The sequence below is a fragment of the Cetorhinus maximus genome, chromosome 31 (genome assembly GCF_964194155.1).
Source record: "Cetorhinus maximus chromosome 31, sCetMax3.hap1.1, whole genome shotgun sequence".
In the NCBI taxonomy this organism is placed as follows: Eukaryota; Metazoa; Chordata; class Chondrichthyes; order Lamniformes; family Cetorhinidae; genus Cetorhinus; species Cetorhinus maximus.
In genome coordinates this window covers 18,763,213-18,785,896 of record NC_135909.1, presented here as the reverse complement: position 1 = coordinate 18,785,896, position 22,684 = coordinate 18,763,213, and the positions used below count along the sequence as shown (strand labels likewise).

Sequence of the window (22,684 nt, the reverse complement as noted above, 5' to 3'; positions counted from 1 at the left end):
TCAACTCCACTGACGGATTGAACGGCTGATGTCAGAGGAACCGCCGGGTCCTGTCATTACTACCTGACTTATTATTCATCCAGAACAAAACCTTTCGGAAATCTGAAGCAGTGGAGAGACTTTTCACTGTCAGTACAGAATGTGCCATCCGGGTAAATAAACAACGAGCAAATTGAGATTCTCAGTACATTCCCCGTCAGAACAAATCAGGCACTAACATTCCCGATCACAGCCCATCCCAGCTCCCGCTCCCAGGTCTCTGCTCTCTCTGTGAGGCGGTGGGTGGCTCTGAAAAGAGCCTTTGTTGTGTGTTCGGTAGGAAGGGTCGAATTGTTTAGCCGCCGAATCCATAGAGAGTGCGGCCCTGGCGTTTCAGAGCGTACACCACATCCATGGCAGTGACCGTCTTGCGCTTGGCGTGTTCAGTGTAGGTGACCGCATCCCTGATCACATTCTCCAAGAAAACCTTCAGCACCCCGCGAGTCTCCTCATAGATCAAACCCGAGATCCGCTTGACACCGCCACGGCGAGCCAGGCGGCGGATTGCTGGTTTGGTGATGCCCTGGATATTATCACGAAGCACTTTGCGGTGCCGCTTTGCTCCGCCTTTCCCTAGTCCTTTGCCTCCTTTCCCTCTGCCAGACATGATAATTCTTCACTCAGTTCGCTGCTAAATATGTGAGACGAGCTGTTGCGTTTCCTCTTTTATGCAGCCCGCCCCGACCTGACTGAGAAACGGGACAGAGAGTGAGAGGCGGGACGGGGAGGAGATTGAGTGACAGACAGAACAGAGGAATGTCTTTGATAATCCAGCTCCGCCTCCTCCCTGCCAGAAACGACTTTGTTTTTAAATTCTCGACAATGGAAGTTAACACAGCGCTCGGCACAAAGTTTATAGATTGGAGCTTCATGTTCAACGGTTTTAGAGACCCGCAGCTTTTAAATAAAGAGCTTTACAAATAAAATTCAGTAATATTCCCGCCCAAGTACAAACACTATATCCTGTCAAATCCGCCTGTTTCCACTTCACTCCCAGCTTCTGTTCTATCCCCACACACCTCCCCTCCAGGCGGGTTGAGCAGTTTACCAACACCTCACTCCAGCTGAATTAGACAAACTCATGTGTTGGGCTTTGAGTTGTAACGCGGGGTTTCTGCGCCCGGGTAACTGTCTTACACACTCTCACCCTGAATCTGTGAAAAGGGAACGAGCAGAAACTGACAGAGCAGCTGCACAAATCCCCAGTTACAATGGGGCACGGACACCGCTCTGTTTTATTGCAGATTGGGGGAGGGGCTGGGTATAGAGCATGTCAGTGAGATACCGGGAATTTTCAATTGAATCTAAATCATTTCAGTGTGAAACCTGCTCCCAGCGCCGGGACAGGGACATTTGATTCGGGGATCAGCTCTTTCCTGAGAGACGTGGGCGGCTCTGAGAAGAGCCTTTGTGTTCAGAGGTTTACAATTTGCTCGGCTGGTTTCATTTCTTTCCTGGCGCTGCTTTCTTAGCCTTTGCTGCTTTCACTTTGGGCTTGGCCTTCGATTTATCCACTTTTTTTAAAGCCTTTCCGCCCGTGAGCTTCTTGGGGGGAGATTTTTTCTTCAGCGCTGCTTTCTTCACCGCCTTTTTTGGAGTTGCCGCCTTCTTGCTGCTTGTTTTCTTGACTGTTGCTTTCTTCGCTGGGGATTTCTTGGCTGTTACTTTCCTGGCTGGAGATTTCTTAGCTGCTGGTTTCTTTGTTTTCACCTTCTTGGCCGCTGGTTTCTTCACTAAAGATTTCTTGGCTATTGGTTTCTTCTCCTTTCCCACTTTCCCCTGGGATTCCTTCTTAGGGATTTTGAAGGAGCCGGAGGCGCCCTGTCCCTTTACCTGCACCAGGGAGCCGCTCTCCACCTTCCTCCTGATACTGAGCCTGATCTGGGAGCCGAGCTTCCCCACATCGACACCGCTGCCAGACAAAGCTTTCTTTATCGCGGCCAGGGACATCCCCTTGCGATCGCTGCAACCCGCCACAATCTTGAGGATCTGTTCGCCTATCTTGGGACCGGCTGCCTTCGATCGGGAAGCCGCCTTCTTCTTCTTGGGAGATTTGACTTGAGCGGCAGCGGCTGGAGGAGCCGTTTCGGCGGCTGCAGTATCAGTCATATCCGAGACTGTGTGGAAAATCTCTCTGACAGTCAGAACTGGATCAGAAATGAAAGCAGTGGTAGCGGCTAAGAGCAACTTAAACACAGAGAGCGGACGGGGCAGAGACAACCTGCTGTCAGCTCCCGGCTCCTCCAGCCTCTCTGTGTTTCTCTCTCCTCATAAACTCCCCAATTCCACTTCAAATTGGACATTTCAGATTCCCACACTCGCTTCCTTCTGTTAACAGAATCCGAATGTTTGTTGTCGAGAAAGTTCCATCCGAATTAAAGGCAACAATTTCGATTTAAACCCGTTTCTTTGCTGCTTTGATCGCGCACTCTCAGCCGAGCGCTGACTTCTTCTCTGTGTTTCCACTGAAATCTTGAAATTAACGAAATATTTCCCTTAAATTCTCTCTTCAGGGCTGAGCAGGGGAGCAGCGCGATCTTATGACAGGGAAATCTTGTGATTTTATACAAGAAGGACTCGGAAATCTGGCGCTGAGGTCGGACACACAAACACAGTGACATTAGTCTAACCCGCCCGCCCCTTTAACACACTCTCGCTGATACAATGTTCACATCTACACATTGACAGGACAAACTGTGTCTCAGATTTACAGCTCCCAGGCCAGGTTTTCCTCTCCTCTCGGCCTGTGCCGTGGATTCTCGGGGATTAGTTGTGGTTTCCCAGCTCAGTAACTGTTAAACCCTCTGAGACCGGAGCTGCTCACAGTGTCTGTTCCCCAGATTCAGGAGGCTGCAGCCAAGCACAGGGTTAACCCGTAACTGGTTTAAATTATTGTCTTGTTCACAAGCCTACTTATTTTTGATCATTTGAAGATACAGATTGTGTGCACTCAGCCACTAAACAACAGTACCTCTCCTTCATATGTAATTCAATAGAGAGGGGCTGGAGGGATAGACCGAGACAGAGTGAGTGAGGGCGGTGAGACTCAGGCGACCAGACAATACATCCATCAGTTGCAGAAATCCCTGTAAATTATGATTCCATCCATAAAATTTCTCCTGGAAAGGCAGAAGCTGCAACCTCAGTTCTCACTGATACTGTAGCAGAGACACATTATTAATCCCACACTCAGGAACAGTGCTGTGTTTTGACAGAAGAGCTAGGGAGAGGAGGCATAAACTTAATGTTCCTGCCCCACGGAACTCATTTCTCGTTATCTTGACTCCCTTCTCTCTCCCCTTGTCCAGTCCCTTCCCACCTACATCCGTGATTCCTCTGACACCTTACGTCATATCAACAATTTCCAGTTCCCTGGCCCCAACCACTTCCTCTTCACCATGGATGTCCAATCCCTCTACACCTCCATCCCCCACCAGGATGGTCTGAGGGCCCTTAGCTTCTTCCTTGAACAGAGGCCCCAACAATCCCCATCCACCACTACTCTCTTCCGTCTGGCTGAACTTGTTCTCACACTGAACAATTTCTCCTTTAACTCCTCTCACTTCCTCCAAATAAAAGGTGTGGCTATGGGTACCCGCATGGGCCCCAGCTATGCCTGTCTCTTTATGGGGTATGTGGAACATTCCTTGTTCCAGTCCTACTCCGGCCCCCTCCCACAACTCTTTCTCCGGTACATCGATGATTACTTCGGTGCTGCTTCATGCTCTCGTCGGGACCTGGAAAAATTTATTAATTTTGCTTCCAATCTCCACCCCTCCATCATCTTCACATGGTCCATCTCTGACACTTCTCTTCCCTTCCTTGACCTCTCTGTCTCAATTTCTGATGATAGACTGTCCACCAATATCCATTACAAGCCTACCGACTCCCACAGCTACCTCGACTACAGCTCCTCACACCCCGTTTCCTGTAAAGACTCCATCCCATTCTCTCAGTTCCTTCGCCTCCGTCGCATCTGTTCTGATGACGCTACCTTCAAAAACAGCTCCTCTGACATGTCCTCCTTCTTCCTTAACCGAGGTTTTCCATCCACGGTCGTTGACAGGGCCCTCAACCGTGTCCGGCCCATATCCCGCGCATCCTCCCTCACGCCTTCTCCTCCTTCCCAGAAACATGATAGGGTCCCCCTTGTCCTCACTTATCACCCCACCAGCCTCCGCATTCAAAGGATCATCCTCCGCCATTTCCGCCAACTCCAGCATGATGCCACCACCAAACACATCTTCCCTTCACCCCCCTTGACGGCATTCCGTAGGGATCGTTCCCTCCGGGACACCCTGGTCCACTCCTCCATCACCCCCTACTCCTCAACCCCCACTTATGGCACCTCCCCATGCCCACGCAGAAGATGCAACACCTGCCCCTTCACTTCCTCTCTCCTCACCGTCCAAGGGCCCAAACACTCCTTTCAAGTGAAGCAGCATTTCACTTGCATTTCCCCTAACTTAGTCTACTGCATTCGTTGCTCCCAATGCGGTCTCCTCTACATTGGAGAGACCAAACGCAAACTGGGCGACCGTTTTGCGGAACACCTGCGGTCTGTCCGCAAGAAAGACCCAAACCTCCCTGTCGCTTGCCATTTTAACACTCCACCCTGTTCTCTTGCCCACATGTCTGTCCTTGGCTTGCTGCATTGTTCCAGTGAAGCCCAACGCAAACTGGAGGAACAGCACCTCATCTTCCGACTAGGCACTTTACAGCCTTCTGGGCTGAATATTGAATTCAACAACTTTAGATCTTAAACTCCCCCTCCCCCCATCCCCACCCCGTTTCTTTTCCCCCCCCACCCGCCTTTTTTTTCAATAATTTATATAGATTCTTCTTTCCCCACCTATTTCCATTATTTTTAAATCTAAAACTAAAACCTTTAGTCTTTCCACCCCACCCCCACTAGAGCTGTACTTTGAATATCCTGTCTTGCATTCTTAATTAGCACTTTTCTCAGACAAAGACCGCCACCTTCAACACCTCTTTGACCCTTTTGTCTCTGACATCTTTTGATTATCTGCTCACACCACACCCTCAATGTGTCTCTTCCCCCCCACCCACCTTAAACCAATTTATATTTCTCCCTTGTTGAAACTATGCTTCAGTTCTGCTGAAGGGCCATGAGGGCTCGAAACGTTGACTGATTTCTTCTCCGCCGATGCTGCCAGACTTGCTGAGTTTTTCCAAGTAATTCTGTTTTTATTTTGTTTTGGATTTCCAGCATCCGCAGTAGCTTTTAGCTTTTTGTTTATAAACTTAATGTTCCCGTTCTAAAAATTGTGCAGGGTCAGAGGGCCCGAAAATCTTTAGATCTTTGTAGGTGACAGGACATTTTGAGAGAGTAGTTAGGAAAGCAGATGGGATCCTTGATTTCATCAACAGAGATGCTGAGCATAAAAGCAGGAACGTTATGTTTAACCTTTATAAAGCTTTGTTTAGGCTGCAACTAGAATAATGCGCCTATTTCTGGTCACCACACTTTTGGAAGGATGTGAGTGTCTTTGAGATGGTGCAAAGGAGATTTACTAGAATAGTTCCAGGCATGAGGGGTTATAGCTGCAAGGTTGGTTGGAGAATCTGAAGCCGCTCTACTTGAAGAAAACGAAATTGAGGGGAGGTCTGAGAGAGGTGTACAAGATTATAATAGGATTAGATCAGGTGAACAAAGGAAAACTGTTCCCATGAGCTGAGGGTAGAAGGATTAATGGACACGGATTTAAAATTTAAGACAAGATGTGCAGGGGGGATGTGTGCTAGAACTTTGTTACTCTCCAGGTAATGACCTGGATCTTGATCCCTATGGGCATTGTGGAAATGGAGATTTCAAACGGAAATTGTGTGGGCGCCTATGGGAAATAAAGTCGCAGGGATAGAGCAGGAGAATAGGACTGACTGGATTATTCTACAGTCAGTATAGACTGGATGGGCCGAATGACCTCCTTCTGAGTAGTAATGTCTCCATGACTCTGTGGCTGTATGGCTCGATGACAGTGTCAGTGAGTGAGAAACAATGGCCCATGTTTAACCCTCTCTTCCCTGTTGTACTCCCTGCAGCTCAGGGCCGTTGGATATTACTCCCAGCGAGTGTTTCACTTGGATCAGATGAATCTGGAAAGTTCCTGTCTGATATTAACTCATTCACGGTCCCAGCAAACACCCCGACTCCCGGGCTCCTCCAGTGATTCTGCAGGATTGCTTTGTGAAGACTGGCCCCTGAATACCAAACAGTCTGCACAGAAAGATCCCAGAATGAGTTTCTTGCCGGGGCAAGTCCCAGTTGTCGTTGTTTCCTCCCCATAAGCTCCAGGTCTTTTGCTGAATCTCGGATAAAAGTGAATTGGAGAACATTTCCAAACAAAATAGTTTCACGCAATGTTGTAGAATTCTGCGCACGCGTCATTCCGACCCGTCACCAGAGCGGAACGGGGTGGTGGTGGTGGTGGTGGGGGGGGGGGGGGGGGGGGGTGATGCGGTGAGCGGAAGAGCGCATGCGCGCTGCTCTCCCATTGTTCGACCTGGGACAGGAAGAGCCGCCAATGGAGAGACCCCGGTCTTGGGGGAAGGGAACAAACAGCAGCCTCCTGGGAGGAGGGAGACAGAATGGCAAGAAGCTGTTATTGAAAATCATTGCAGCTTTCTCCCCATAAAGCAGCAGTGAATATTCCTGATTGAGTTCCCGCTCCCCCGGTTTGTTGGTATTGGACAGTGAGGAGTGGGAACAGAGCCGGACAGTCAGGATGTGGGGAGTCAGACAAAGAGCAGCTATTGCAGGCACCAGGTGAGAAGTAGGACGGGCACGTTTTAAACAGCGGCTGTTTGGTTTCGGTGCCAGTTTTATGAGTGGAGATGATCGAGAGGGAGTCTAGAGTTCCAGGCAAATGAACTTATGAACAGAAGGAATAAAGAGCAGGATGAGGCCATTCGGCCCATCGAGCCTGCTCCGTCATTCAGTAACGTCTTGGTTGATCTGATTGTAACCTCCACCTCACATTCCTGCCTACCCTCGATAACCTTTCACCCTCTTGCTTATCACGAATCTATGTAGCTCTGCTTTAAAAACATTCAGAGACTCCGCTTCCGCCGCCTTTTGAGGGAGAGAGTTCTAAAGACTCACTACCCTCTGAGAGAAAAAATTCTCCTCATCTCTGTATTCAATGGGCGATCCCTTATTTTTAAACAGTGACCCCGACTTCTAGATTCTCCTCCAAGAGGAAAAATCCTCTCCACATCCACCCTGTCGAGACCCATCAGGACCCGCTCAGGATAATGTTATGGAGGCGCGGGATCAAATCCCACCACAGCTGCTGGTGACATTTAGTTTTTTAATAATCTTGAAACTCCCATCGATAAAAACCCATCTGGTTAACTCACTCTCCTGCTCTGTTTGATTGAATATACATTTCTGGGACTTGGGCTCAGTGCCCGTCAAAATTACTGTGTTGTTGGTGCTTGTGGAACTGATGTCTCTGCTCTCTGTGAGTGATACTGTACTTACTGTGTGAGAATGAGCTGGCTGCACTTCTCCTTGTGTCACGGAACCACTCCATTTATTCTGCTGCTTTCAAGTATTTGCCTGTCGGAAGAAAAGGGTATTTATAATAACTCAAGCAGAGGGGAGGTAGCAAATACAAAATAGACTAAAATATTTTTTCAATTAATAGTCATTACGAAAAACCAGAACAAAAAGCAGCAACTCAGTTGGATCTGGCCTGAAGGGCAATTAGGGATCGGCAAATAGATTCTTGCCTGGTAAGCGGCTCCCACATCCTGGGAACAAATAAAAACATAAGTATATTCTGTGTGGTGCGGGGACTAATAATTTGATCTGTGCAGGACCCTCTGCTCTGTCACTCAGTCCCATTCACAGAGCAGTGGATTGTTTCTGGAGGGCAGGAAATTGTTGTAAAGTGATTCAAGTCCTTGGTCTGCAGTAGCTGGGTGCTGCAGGACTGCAGTGGAATCAGACACTGAATCCGTTTTTTTTCAGAGAGGGAGAGAGAGGGAACACAAACCTCCAAACAACTCATCCACCCGACCTTCAAGCACAACAAGCCCCACATGTGGCAAAGACTGCAGATCAGGCTGTCGCTGGACTAGTAATCCAGGGACCCAGGGGAATGCCTCTGGCGACCCTGGTTCCAATCCTGCCGCAGCAGATGGTGGAATTTGAATTCAATATAAATCTGGAATTAAAAGCTTAATGATGACCATGAAACCATTGTCAATTGTTGTAAGAACCCACCTGGTTCACTAATGCCCTTTAGGGAAGAAAATCTGCCGTCCTTACCTGGTCTGGCCGACATGTGACTCTAGACCTACATCAATTTGGTTGACACTCAAATACCCCTGAACAAGGGCAACTAGGGATGTGCAATAAACCAATGAAGACCACATGAATATTTTTTTTTAAAAATCACGCATTGGACATATTATCCATTTCAGAAACCACTGAACAGGAGTGGAAGCAAATCATCCTCTATCCTGAAAGCCTGAATAATAATAAGAATACCAGAGATATTCAGAGAGAGAATTAATCCCACTTCCCCTGGCAGCAATGGGGTCTGATAGATACAGAATGATTCTCACGCTGACATTCAGCACCACTGGCTGAAACGGAATTATTCCCACCCCCACAAACAGTACCAGACATAGACCCATAAAGCAAGAATCTCACTCTCACAAACTGTTCCAGAGACTGAGATACAGAATGAATGCTACACTCACAAACACTATCTGTGATCGACATATACAGAACAAATCTCCCTCGTGTTTCATAACAGAGTTCTCGGGAATGTATTGCACAATCACATTGACTACTAGAGGGTAACAAATGCATTCGAGAAATGATGATTGTAGTCCAGTAGTAGCTTAGCCAGATTTTCACACAAGAAGGGGGAATATCTGAACACAACATGGAACACATTAACATGACAGGGAAAATCAAGGCCCCCGGAAGAAAATATTTGCCCAACAGAAAACATCATCACTGAGCAATGGAGAACATATTACAGAACAGGGAAGAGAACATTTTTACACAGACGGGAACACGTTTGCTTGACAGGGAAGCTCTTACACAATGGTGAAGATCTCTCAACAGCAGAGAGCACAGTTACACAACAGAGAGCATAGTTACACAAAAGAGAGATTTTACCGACCCATATTTTAACAAGGATAGTTTTAGTGCACAAGGTAGGGAGGGAGCAAAATTCTTAAGTTGCATGCAAGAGAACTTGTTTAGCCAGTGCGTAGAAAGCTCAACAATGGAGGGGGAAGTTCAGGACCTAACATTCGGAAATCAGCTCAGGCAGGCGGAAGGCATATCAGTAGGGGAGTATTTTGGAGATAGTGACCATAACTCAGTTAGATTTAGGATAGTTATGGAAAAGGATAAGTTTGGACCGGGAAGTGCAGAGGGGAACTTAAGAATGAAATTATGAAAGCTAAGAGGGTGCATGAGAAAGCATTGGTGGGTAGTATAAGGGAAAACCCAAAGGATTTTATTCAACATATAAAGATTTAGAGAATAACTAGGGAAAGAGTAGGGCCTATTCCTGATCATAGAGGTAACCTGTGAGTGGACCTAGAAGACGTGGGTACAGTCCTCAACGAATACTTTGTGTCAGTCTGCACAATGGAAAAGTACGATGCAGACATAGACATTAGGGTGGAGGACTGTGAAATAGAGAGAGAAGAGGTACGAATGGGGTTAGCAGCCTTAAAAGTGGATAAATCCCATGCCCAGATGGAATGTATCCCAGGCTGTTGTGAGAGAAAAAGGAAGAGATATCAAGGGCCCTGACAGTAATTTTAAAATACTCTCTGGCCACAGGTGAGTTGCTAGGGGACTGGAGGACTTTTAACGTTGTCTCATTATTTAAAAAAGGAGGAAGGGATAGACCAGGAAATTACAGGACATTCTGTCTAACCTCGGTGGTAGGGAAGAATTCTGAGGGACAGAATATATCTGCACTTGGAGAGACACGGATTAAGCAGGGGTAGTAAATATGGATTTGTTAAGGGATGGTCGTGTTTGACAAATTTGATCGAATTTTTTGAGGAGGTAACCAGGAGTGTTGATGAGGGTATGCATTTGGTGTGGTCTACATGGACATTAGCAAGGCTTTTGATAAAGTCCTTCATGGCCGACTGGTCAAGAAAGTAAGAGCCCATGGGATCCAAGACAAAGTGGCATGTTGGATCCAAAATTGGCTGAGAGGCAGGAAGCAGAGGGTGATAGTAGAGGGATATTTTTGTGACTGGAGGCCTGTTTCCAGTGGGGTTCCACAGGGTTCGGCGTTGGGGCCCTTGCTGTTTGTGGTGTACATGAATGATTTGGACGTAAATATAGGGGATATGATCAAGAAGTTCGCAGGTTACACGAGAATTGGTAGGGTGATAAATAATGAGGAGGATAGTCGTAAACTGCAGGAGGATATCAATGGACTGGTCAGGTGCAGAGCAGTGTCAAATGGAAATCAACCCAGAAAAATGTGGGGAGGGCTAACAAGGCATGGAATTAAACGATGAATGGTAGGACCTTGGAAAGTACTGAAGATCAGAGGGACCTTGGAGTGCATATTCACAAATCCCTGAAGGTAGCATGGCAGGTATATAAGGTGGTTAGAAGGCATATGGGATGTTGGCCTTTATTAGCCGAGGCATAGAACACAAGAGCAGGGAGGTTATGTTAGAACTGTATAAAACGCTGGTTAGGCCACAACTGGAGTACTGCATGAAGTTCTGGTCACCACATTATAGGAAGGGTGATGACTACACTGGAGAGATGCAGAGGAGATTTACCAGGATGATGCCTGGGCTGGAGGGTCTGAGCTATGAGGAAACATTGGATAAGCTGGGTTTGTTTTCCTTGGAACAGTGAAGGTTGAGAAGAGGACTGATAGAGGTGTATAAGATTATGAAGGGAATAGGCACTATTTTTTTTTCCATGAGTAGAGGGGTCAATAACCAGGTGGCATAGATATAAGGTAAGAGATAGAAGGCTAGGAGGGGAGTAGAAATGGTATATTTTTACACAGAGGGTGGTGGGAGTCTGGAACTCACTGCCTGCAAGGGTGGTTGAGTCAGAAACTCTCGTAACATTTAAGAAGTATTTAGGTATTCAGTTATGTTGCTATAGCCTCCAGGGCTTTGGGCCAAGTGCTGGGAAATGGGATTAGTCGGATCTCTGATGACAGGCGAGGACACGATGGGCAGAATGGCCTCCTTCTGTGCTGTAGACCTCTATGAGTCACTGAGTGCACAGCTACATAACAGAGAACACAATTACATAACAGAGAGCACCGTTACACAACAGAAAGCACAGTTAAACAACAGGGGGCACAGTTACACAATAGAGGGTGCAGTTACACAACAAAGAGCATCATGACACGACAGAGAACAGAATTAGACTAAAGAGTGCACGGTTATACACAACAGAGAGCACAGTTAGACCATAAGACCATAAGACATAGGAGCAGAAATTAGGCCACTCGGCCCATCGAGTCTGCTCCGCCATTCAATCATGGATGATAAGTTTCTCAACCCCATTTTCCCGCCTTCTCCCCGTAACCTTTGATCCCCTTACCAATCAAGAACCTATCTATCTCGGTCTTAAATACACTCAAAGACCTGGCCTCCACAGCCTTCTGTGGCAATGAATTCCATAGATTCTCCACTCTGTGGCTAAAGAAGTTTCTTCTCATCTCTGTTCTAAAAGGTCTTCCCTTTACTCTGAGGTTGTGCCTTCGGGCCCTAGTCTCTCCCACTAATGGAAACATCTTCCCCACGTCCACTCTATCCAGGCCTTTCAGTATTCTGTAAGTTTCAATCAGATCCCCCCTCATCCTTCTAAACCCCATCGAGTATAGACCCAGAGTCCTCAAACGTTCCTCATAGCCTCATCCTCAAGCCTTTCATTCCTGGGATCATTCTCGTGAACCTCCTCTGGACCCTCTCCAGGGCCAGCACATCTTCCTGAGATATGGGGCCCAAAATTGCTCACAATATTCTAAATGCGGTCTGACCAGAGCCTTATAAATCCTCAGCAGCATATTCCTGCTTTTATATTCTAGTCCTCTCGAAATAAATGCCAACATTGCATTTGCCTTCCTAACTACCGACTCAACCTGCAAGTTAACCTTAAGAGAATCCTGGACTAGGACTCCCAAGTCCCTTTGCAGTCCAGATTTCTGAATTCTCTCCCCATTTAGAAAATAGTCTATGCCTCTATTCTTCCTACCAAAGTGCATTACTCACACTTCACCACTTTGGATTCCATCTGCCAATTATTTGCCCATTCTCCTAACCTGTCTAACTCCTTCTGCAGCCTCCCAGCCTCCTCAGTACTACCTATCCCTCCACCTATCTTTGTATCATCTGCAAACTTAGCCAGAATGCCCTTAGTTCCTTCATCAAGATCATTAATGTATAAAGTGAAAAGTTGTGGTTCCAACATTGACCACTGCGGAACTCCACTAGTCACCGGCCGCCATCCTGAGAAGGATCCCCTTATCCCCACTCTCTGCCTCCTGCCAGACCGTCAATCTTCCATCCATGCTAGTACCTTGCCTCTAACACCATGGCCTCTTATCTTACTGAGCAGCCTCCTGTGCGGCACCTTGTCAAAGGCCTTCTGGAAGTCCAAGTACATAACATCCATTGGCTCTCCTTTGTCTAACCTACTCGTTATCTCCTCAAAGACTTCTAACAGATTTATCAGGCATGACCTCCCCTTGATGAAGCCATGATGACTTTGCTCTATTTTATCATGCAATTCCAAGTATTCTGAAATCTCATCATTAATAATGGACTCTAAAATCTTACCAACGACCGAGGTCAGTCTAATCGGCCTCTAATTTCCCATCTTTTGCCTCACTCCCTTCTTAAACAGCATGGTTATATTCACGATTTTGCAGTCCTCTGTGACCCTCCCTGACTCCAGAGATTCCTGAAAGATGACCACTAACGCTCCCACTATCTCTTCAGCTATCTCCTTCAGAACTCTGTGGTGTAATCCATCTGGTCCAGGTGATTTATCCAGCTTCAGACCTTTCAGTTTTCCTAGCACCTTCTCCTTGGTAATTGCCACCATACTCACCTCTGCCCCCCGACTCTCTTGAATTTTTTGATGTTACTCGTGTCTTCCACCGTCAAGACTGATGCAAAGTACCTATTCAGTTCCTCTGCCATTTCTTTCTTCCCCACTACTACTTCTCCAGTGTCATTTTCCAGCGGCCCAATGTCCACTTTTGCCTCTCTCTTACCATTTATATATCTAAATAAAACTCTTGCAATCTTCTTTTATACTACTGGCTAGTTTACCCTCATATTTAATATTCTCCCTCCTTATTTCTTTTTTAGTTGTCCTCTGTTGGTCTTTGTAGGCTTCCCAATCCCCTGGCTTCCCTTTGCTATACGCCGCATTGTACGCTTTCTCTTTAGCTTTTATGCTGTGCCTGACTTCCCTTGTCAGCCATGGTTGCCTCTTCTTCCCTTTAGTATGCTTCTTCTTCCTCGGGATGAATTTTTGCTGTGTCTCCAAAATTATTCCCAGAAACTCCTGCCATTGCTGTTCCACTGTCTTTCCTGCTAGGCTCATCACCCAATCAATTCTGGCCAGCTCCTCCCTCATGCCTCTGTAGTTGCCTTTATTCAACTGTAATACCGTTACATCTGATTCCAGCTTTTTTCCTCTCAAATTGCAGGGTAAATTCCATCATATGATGGTCACTTCCTCCTAAGGGTTCATCTTAAGCTCCCTTATCAAATCTGCCTCTTTCACATCACTAAATCTAGAATTGCCTGTTCCCTAGTGGGCACCACCACAAGCTGCTCCAAAAAGACATCTCGTAGACATTCCACAAATTCCTTTTCTTGGGATCCACTACCAACCTGATTTTCCCAGTCTGCCTGCATATTGAAATATCCCATGATCACTATAACCTTGCCTTTCTTAGACGCCTTTTCTATCTCCTGGTGTATCTTGTGTCCCACATCCTGACTACTGTTCGGAGGTCTGTACATAACTCCCATTATGGTTTTTTTAACTTTGCGGTTCCTCAAGTCTAACCACACAGATTCTACATCATCTGACCCTACATCATTTCTTGCTATCGATTTAATTTCATTTCTTACAAACAAAGCAACCCCACCCCCTCTGCCAACCTGCCTATCTTTTCGATAGGGTGTATATCCTTGGAAATTTAGCTCCCAGTCATGATCCCCTTGCAGCCATGTCTCCACGATGCACACCACATCATACCTGCCAATTTCAATCTGCACCACAAGCTCATTTACTTTATTTCGTATACTGCGTGCATTCAGATACAGCACCTTCAGTCCTGTATTTCCCCTCCCCCTTCTCATTGTCGTCCCTTTATCTGCTGTGCTTGAATTAGATTCCTATCCCTTTCCAAACACTCTGTCCTATTTTGTGTTCTGGAGACTTTAATTGCCTCTCCTGGGCTCTCCTTTCTTTTCAGTTTTTTCATAATTTTCCATGAAGCTGAATCCACCCCCCACACGCTAACCTGTTGATTTGTTTCCCATTAGTCAGACTTCCTGGAGATTTCCCCTTCCCTTCGCCCCCACTTTCTAGTTTAAAGTCCTGTTGACCACCCTATTTACCCTTTTTGCTAGAACATTGGTCACAGATTGGTTCAGATGGAGACCATCCCAATGGTACAGATCCCTCCTCTTCCAATACTGATGCCAGTTCCCCACGAAATGGAACCCCTCTTTCCTGCACCACTCCCTTAGCCACGTGTTTACTTCCCTTATTCTCGCATCCCTATGCCAATTTGGACGTGGCTTGGGTAGTAGTCCGGAGATTATAACCTTTGAGGACCCGTTCTTAAATATAGTTCCTAGCTCCTGATAATCACCAAACAGGTCCTCTTTCCTAGTCTTACCTATGTTATTTGTCCCGATGTGGACCACAACAACCGGATCCTCCCCATCTCTCTCCTTTCAAGCCGGTCAGAGATTTCCCTCACCCTGGCACCGGGCAAGCAACATACCATGCAGGACTCTCGATCCTGCTTACAAAGGATGCTATCAATTCCCCTAATTATAGAATCCCCTACAACTACCACTTGTCTTTTTGCTCCCCCATCTTGAATGGCCTCCTGTGCCACGTTGCCATGGTGAGCTGGCTCATCCTCCCTACAGCCCTGATCCTCATCTACACAGGGAGCAAGTACCTTTTTTTTTTTGTAAAAATATACTTTATTCATAAATTATCTTCAATCACATTCAAAACCATTTCAAAGACAACATTACAAGGGTACAATCCAGGTTAAACTTTTACATAATGTATCACCAGGTGCATCAGTACAAACAATATTACAATCATTTACAGCCTTTCATTTTGATCTTTACAGCCCGAGGGGCTCTAAACAGTTCCCAGTCTCTCGGTGCGCTGTGGTAGAAAGGTCTTAGACAGCGACCCTTCCCCATTGCGCCTTTGCGGCAGCTGCCCCAAGCTTTAGTGCGTCCCTCAGCACGTAGTCCTGGACTTTGGATTGTGCCAGTCCGCAACAATCGGTCGGGGACAACTCTTTGTGCTGGAAGACCAACAAGTTTCGGGCAGACCAAAGCGCCTCTTTCACCGAGTTGATGATCCTCCAGCTGCAGTTGATGTTTGTCTCGGTGTGTGTCCCTGGGAACAGCCCGTAGAGCACAGAGTCCTGTGTCACAGAACTGCTCGGGATGAACCTCGACAGCAACCACTGCATCTCTCTCCAGACTTTCTTTGCAAAGGCACAATCCACAAGGAGGTGAACAACGGTCTCTTCCCCACCACAGCCACCTCGAGGGCAACGTGCAGAGGGGGTGAGCCTCCTGGCGTGTAGGAAGGATCTGACGGGGAGGGCCTTTCTCACCACCAGCCAAGCTACGTCTTGGTGCTTGTTGGAAAGTTCTGGCGATGAGGCATTCTGCCAAATGACTTTGACAGTCTGCTCGGGGAACCATCCCACAGGGTCCACCCTCTCCTTTTCCCTCAGGGCCTCTAGGACGTTACGTGCTGACCACTGCCTGATGGACTTGTGGTCAAAGGTGTTTTTCTGCATAAATTTTTCCACCAGGGACAGGTGGTACGGCACGGTCCAACTACTTGGAGCGTTCCGCGGCAGCGTGGCCAGACCCATCCTTCGCAACACCGGGGACAGGTAGAACCTCAGCACGTAGTGACACTTGGTGTTTGCGTACTGAGGGTCTACGCACCGCTTGATGCAGCCACACACAAAGGTGGCCATCAGTATGAGGGCGATGTTGGGCACGTTTTTTCCCCCTTTATCTAGAGGCTTGTACATCGCGTCCCTGCGGACACGATCCATTTTCGACCTCCAGATAAAGCGGAAGATGGCTCGAGTGATCGCCATCGCGCAGGAGTCTGGAATGGGCCAGACCTGCGCCACGTACAGCAACAGCGAGAGTACCTCACACCTGATGACCAGGTTCTTACCCGCAATGGAGAGGGAGCGTCGCTCCCACATGCCCAGTTTCCTTTTCACCATAGCCACTCGCTCCTTCCAGTTTCTAACGCATGCCCTGGTCCCTCCGAACCATATCCCCAGCACCTTCAGGCCGTCAGCCCTGACAGTGAAGGGGACAAAGGATCGGTCAGCCCAGTTCCCAAAGAACATGGCCTCGCTCTTCCCACGATTTACCTTGGCTCCCGAGGCCAGTTCGAACTGGTCGCAGATGTGCATCAGTCTGCGCACCGACAGCGGATCCGAGCAGAAGACAGCGACGTCGTCCATGTACAGGGAGGCTTTTACCTGAGTGCCTCCACTGCCTGGGATCGTCACTCCTCTTATGCCCGGATCCTTCCTGATGGACTCGGCAAAGGGTTCTATGCAGCACACGAAAAGGACAGGCGAGAGAGGACAGCCCTGCCTGACTCCAGATTTAATCGGAAAGCTATCTGTTTCCCACCCATTGATTGAGACTGCGCTACTGATGTTAGTGTAGAGCAGTTGGATCCAATTTCGAATTCCCTCCCCAAACCCCATTTTGGAGAGCACATCCCCCATGTAGGTGTGCGATATTCTGTCAAAGGCCTTCTCCTGATCCAAGCTGATGAGGCAGGTATCCACACCCCTGTCCTGTACATAGGCAATCGTATCCCTGAGCAGCGCCAGGCTGTCAGAGATCTTCCTGCCTGGCACAGAGCAGGTCTGGTCAGGGTGAATCACCAATTCCAGAGCGGATTTGACCCGATTGGCGATGACCTTGGACAGAATCTTATAGTCCATATTCAACAGTGAAATGGGTCGCCAATTTCTAATTTCCTCCCTTTCCCCCTTGTGCTTGTAGATGAGGGTGATGATGCCTTTCCTCATGGATTCTGACATACTACCGGCCAGGAGCATACTCTCGTACACTCCTAGCAGGTCTGGGCCGATCAAGTCCCACAGAGCCGAATACAACTCCGCCGGCAAGCCGTCGCTTCCGGGAGTTTTACTCTTCTCGAAGGACTCGAGGGCCTTAGTCAGTTCATCAGGAGTTAGCGGTTTGTCTAGGCTCTCCCGCGTACTGTGGTCTAAGACCTCCGTGATAGAGGACAGGAAGGACTGGGAGGCCGTGCTGTCCGTGGGCTTCACGTCATACAGTCCGGCATAAAAGGATTTGCTGATCCTCAGAATGTCGGACCGTGATGACTTTACTGAGCCGTCTTCTTCCTTCAGGCTGCTGATCACAGAGCGCTCTCTGTGTACCTTTTGGAAGAAGAAACGTGAGCACGTCTCATCCTGCTCCACGGAGCGGACCCTGGAACGGAAGATGATCTTGGAGGCCTCCGAGGCAAAGTGCGAGGCTTGCTGGCCCTTCACCTCTTGGAGCTCCTCCTTGACATCGACCCCCATCGACTGCAGCCGGAGCAGATTCTGCATCTTTTTCTGGAGTCGGGACATTTCCCTCTGTTCCTTTCTAGCTTTCTGGGTGCCTTTGCGGATGAAAAACCTCTTGATGCTTCCCTTGATCACTTCCCACCAGTGTGTCAGGGACTCAAAGAGGGGTTTCACGGTTCTCCAACCTTTGTAATCCCTCTTGAGCTCCTCAATGTTCTCTGGGGTCAGCAGTTGCACATTTAGCTTCCATGCCCCCCTGCCCACCCTCAGGTCCTTCTCCAAGTGGCAGTCCGCCAGTAGGAGGCAGTGGTCAGAGAAGAACACCGGCTTGACCTCGGTGGATCTGACTGTGAATGCACGGGACACAAACAGGAAGTCTATCCTGGAACGAATGGACCCGTCTGGCCGCGACCAGGTGTATCTACGCTGCGCTCCGTCTGCAGGGTTGCTGAAGACGTCGTGCAGCTTGGCATCCTTAACTGTTTCCATCAGGGATCTGGACGTAGCGTCCAATCTGCTTCCGGCCCTGCCGGATCGTCCAGCCGCATCGATGATGCAGTTGAAGTCCCCGCCCAGAATGACCGGCCTGGAGGTCGCCAGCAGCAGTGGGAGCTGCTGAAAAACCTCCAGCCGCTCAGCCCCTTGTGCCGGGCCGTACACGTTAATTAACCGGAGTGGAGCGTTCTTGTATATTACGTCTGCTACGAGGAGTCGCCCGGCCACCACCTCCTTGACCTCGGAGACGGTGAAGTTGCCTCCCCGCAGCAGAATACCCAGGCCGGAGGAACGAGAGTCGTTTCCGCCCGACCAGATCGATGGCCCGTGGGACCACCATCGTGACCATTGCCTGTAGGAGCTGAGGTGCGGTATCGCACACTCCTGCAGAAACAACAGGTCAGCTTTGACCTTGGCTAGGTAGTCCAAGGTCGCAACACATCGCGTAGTAGATTTAATGCTACGCACATTTATGGATACAATCTTTAAACCCATTTTAAAGCATTTATTCTCCTACCAAACCCACTGTCTCTGAGAGTCCCAGACCTTTAGTCTGCTCCTTCATACCCGTAGTGAGCTCAAATTCCTTCACTTTGGATGGGCTGAGGTAGATCTCCTTGGCCGTGTTCTGCTCCGGTGGCATCTGGAGGTTCACGTAGAGAGCGGGTTTTGAGATGACCTTTGCTGGAGAAGCTTCTCCAAAACTCACCCCCTCTGGGGTGTTGCTGTTCCCGGCTTCCTGGAGCTGGGGTGCGATGATTGCCTCACTGCTCCCAGATTCCAGGGGCTGTGGTGCACTGGCCTCCTCAGGTTGCAGGCAAAGTTGAGGTGCGCTGGTCTCCTTGTTGTCTCCAATTTTCTGGAGCTCGGGTGTCTCGTCCTCCAACGCCCTGGAGCTTTGCCGCCTCTTCTGTCGGTGCCGCTCTGGCACTTCATCATCCGAAGAGCTGCTGCCCTTGTCATCCGTGTCGGATGGGAGACGCCTCTTGCCGCTTCTCTGGGAAACGCCTTTGCTTCTTCTTCGCTCCCTCTTACTTTTCTTGTTCTTCACCGTCCGCCACTCCCCCTGCTGCTTTTCCACTGCTGCCTCCTCCTCCATTGATTCGCTGTCCTGAGGACTGGGAGGTTCAGGGGGTAGTGCTGTTGGTTGGCTCTCTGTTGCCTCAATCTCTTTCTCCACCTTGTCTCTCTCTGTGTCCTCCTTTGTCCCATTGAGCTCCCTGGGGGCCTTGGTGGTTGGAGTGACACGGAACATTTCTTCTGCTTCCCCCTGGTCGGCTTTGGCTGCCTGTGCGTAAGTACGGCAGCGTTTGGGGCAAGTCCTGTAGAGGTGACTTGCCTCGCCACACAGGTTGCAGCACTTGGCCTGTTTGCAGTCTTTTGTCTGGTGCCCTTCCTGTTTGCAGATCTTGCAGAGGGAGGCGCTGCAGTTGACCGCCACATGACCAGCCTTGCCGCATGAGCGACAATGCTTGGGTTGCCCAGCGTAAACCAGGTAGCCACGGTTTCCCCCGATAGCGAAACTGGAAGGAGGGTGGAAAATGGCTCCCTTACCATCGGTCTTTAGCGTGACCTTAAACAGGCGTTTGCCTGTCCAGATCCCCAAGTCGTCTCGGATCTCGGTGCCGCTCCCCACCTTATCGAAGTACCTGGTGAGGAAGGTGACCACGTCGGCGACAGGGACGAAGGGGTTGTACACATGCACCATCACCTCACGTTCCCGTTGCAACGGCAGAGAAAAGTGCGGCTCCGCCGTCAGGATCTTCATCTCCGGCAGGTCTCTCTTCTCCTCGAACACCCTCAGGAGCCGGACGCAGTCTGCCACCCGCTTGAACGTCACGTCAAAATAACCACCTTTGCGGGAGTCGTGCATGGTGAAGATCTCCGTAGCTTGGAAGCCGCACGCCTTCAACAGGATCCTCCTGGTGAAGAAGCCCCGATCCATAGGTGATCCTCCTTCGCTGTGGTTCACCGTGACTCGGACGGTGATAGGTAGCCCACGGTATGGATTTGGATTGCGATTGGTTATCGCCCTTCCATCCCGACCTTGCCTTGGCAGGACCATGGTGTCGCCCCTGCAACACTACACTTGATCTTAGCCAAAAGGCCGAGAAGCGAGCAAGTACCTCGTACCTGTTGGACAAGGTCAAGAGCTGAAGCTCCTCTGTTCCTGAACACAGGATCCCTCTTCCTGCCTTACTTGCAGTCACATCCTGCTGACCCTGACCACTGACCGAATTTGAGGTACTTAATCTACCGGGTGTGACCGCCTCCTGAAACAATGCATCAAGGTAACTCTCCCCCTCCCGGATGTGCTGCAGCGTCCGGAGCTCGGACTCCAGCTCATCAATTCTGAGCCGGAGTTCCTCCAGCAACCATGCTGCAGATGTGGTCGCTGCGGCTCGCAATGGGATCTGCCAGCTCCCACATCATACAGCTACAGCACATCACCTGTCCAGCCATCCCTACTTAGTAAATTAATTTATTAATTAGCATTGCAGTGTTTTTTTTCAAATTTGGTGCAGATTTCCTACCAACCAATCAGGTCACAGATTTCCCGTGACGTGACATTTTCAGTTTTCGCTTCAGTTACTCTGTGCCCCGAGGTTACCGCTCCGCTGCTCCTTCCGCTGAGTCTGCTCCCTCGAGCAGGGGGCAGGGGGCACAGTTAAAAAACAGAAAGCACAGTTACTCAACAGAAAGCATAGTAACATGACAGAGAATACAATTACACAACAGTTAAACAATAGGGGCCACAGTTACATGATAGTGGCGTAGTTACACAACAGAGAGCGCAATTACACAACAGAGGGCACAGTTACACAACAGAGGGCACAGTTACACAACAGAGGGCACAGTTAGGCAACAGAGAGCACAATTACATAACAGAGAGCACATTTGCACAACGGGGTGCAAAGTTACACAACAGAAAGCACCGTTATACAACAGGAGTCATATTTACAAACAGGGGACATCTCTGTGCAGCAAGGAACAGCTTTACATAAGTGATCAGTCTCACCATCTCAGTGTCTTGCTAATTTGCTCGGCATCTTTCTCTGTCACCTTGTGTATCCTGACAGTCTCTTGCTGCTTTTCTGTCTGTGTTTCTCTGTCTGTTTCTGGCGTGACACAGTGGAAATATGTAGCGAAGTTGATCCTCCCAACAGATGTATTCTAGCCCAAAAAGCACAAAGCAAGTGACTACTTATTTCCCTAACACACAACATTGATATTCATCACCCAATAGCTTTATGTAGCAGAGTGGCGCAGCGGAAGCGTGCTGGGCCCATAACCCAGAGGTCGATGGATCGAAACCATCCTCTGCTATTTATGTTCCCACTAAAAGAAACATTGGCTGCTACGACAAGCTTGTCTTATTTAGCTTTACAGTTTACAGCTTTGGATTTCCGTTTCCCATAAACATTTAAATCTGCAACAAACCTCTCAAATTCCTTTTATTCACACCGGGACACTAGGGGAAAATGCTGCAAACACACACCAGCAGAGACTTTCTGTCAGCCCATTTCTCGCTAAGAGCTGGCAAAGTCTGAATGCTTTTCTCTCGTTCACTATCACTCCAAAATTATCTGAATCGGAAATTTCTGAGATGGAAACAATATAGTGAAGTTTATATTTATTAGTCCGTCTGATCTATATGATACCCTGCAGTAATTCAAAATTCTAATTTGTACAACAGCTTCTTCACTGCGACATGTAGCATTGAAAAGAACAGAAGTGCCATCATAGTGAAGACAGCATCATGTCAAAGACAGTAAATCATTATTAGGACAGATATCGACATTCCTGCTTAATTACAGGTTTTAAACGTGGAATTCAGTTCCATAATCACCATGAACAGAGAAAGTGAAGTTTCCTTCCTTCGGCCTTGCATCAGATACATATTGTACTAAAAATTCCTTTGAGTGTCTCTGATTATTTCCTTTTGCCTGTTAGTAGTTGTTTGGAAGCTAATGCGTTCAGTTTCCTGCTCATTCTGCCATTATGTTCCTTAACTAAGGTGAAAGTTGTAACATTTCTGTGACGTTTCTTTGCTTCTAACGCATTGTGGTCACTCATTGGTAGATGCTAATTTACTCTCAGAAGATTAATTAATTCTCTCTCGTTACTTATTATTGAATCTAGTATAACACTTTCTCTTGTGGTTTCCAAATCAGGGTGGAGGCAGAAGAGATTAAATGACAAAACAGTTGATGGTGCAAGGCTCAGATAAATGGACAAGTAACAAAACCAAAGATGTGTTTAAAGGAGGTGTGAATTTTGATGAACAG

The 22,684-nt window shown here is 48.3% G+C and overlaps 1 protein-coding gene and 1 non-coding gene across 2 annotated transcripts; one reads left to right on the top strand and one right to left on the bottom strand.

Moving 5' to 3' along the window:
* Positions 1-1,482: 1,482 nt before the first annotated feature.
* LOC144670238 (histone H1C-like) lies at positions 1,483-2,148 on the bottom strand. The gene has a single exon (XM_078532723.1). It carries the CDS (start codon positions 2,146-2,148, stop codon positions 1,483-1,485), a length of 666 nt encoding a protein of 221 aa, XP_078388849.1.
* Positions 2,149-21,650: 19,502 nt separating this feature from the next.
* On the top strand, positions 21,651-21,722 carry trnam-cau (transfer RNA methionine (anticodon CAU)). The gene has a single exon. It is a non-coding gene; the product is annotated as a tRNA-Met (tRNA).
* Positions 21,723-22,684: the final 962 nt, after the last annotated feature.

Bases quoted from the DNA above. Each gene is read 5' to 3' on its own strand.
- LOC144670238 (XM_078532723.1), bottom strand. From the start codon at position 2,148: ATGACTGATACTGCAGCCGCCGAAACGGCTCCTCCAGCCGCTGCCGCT.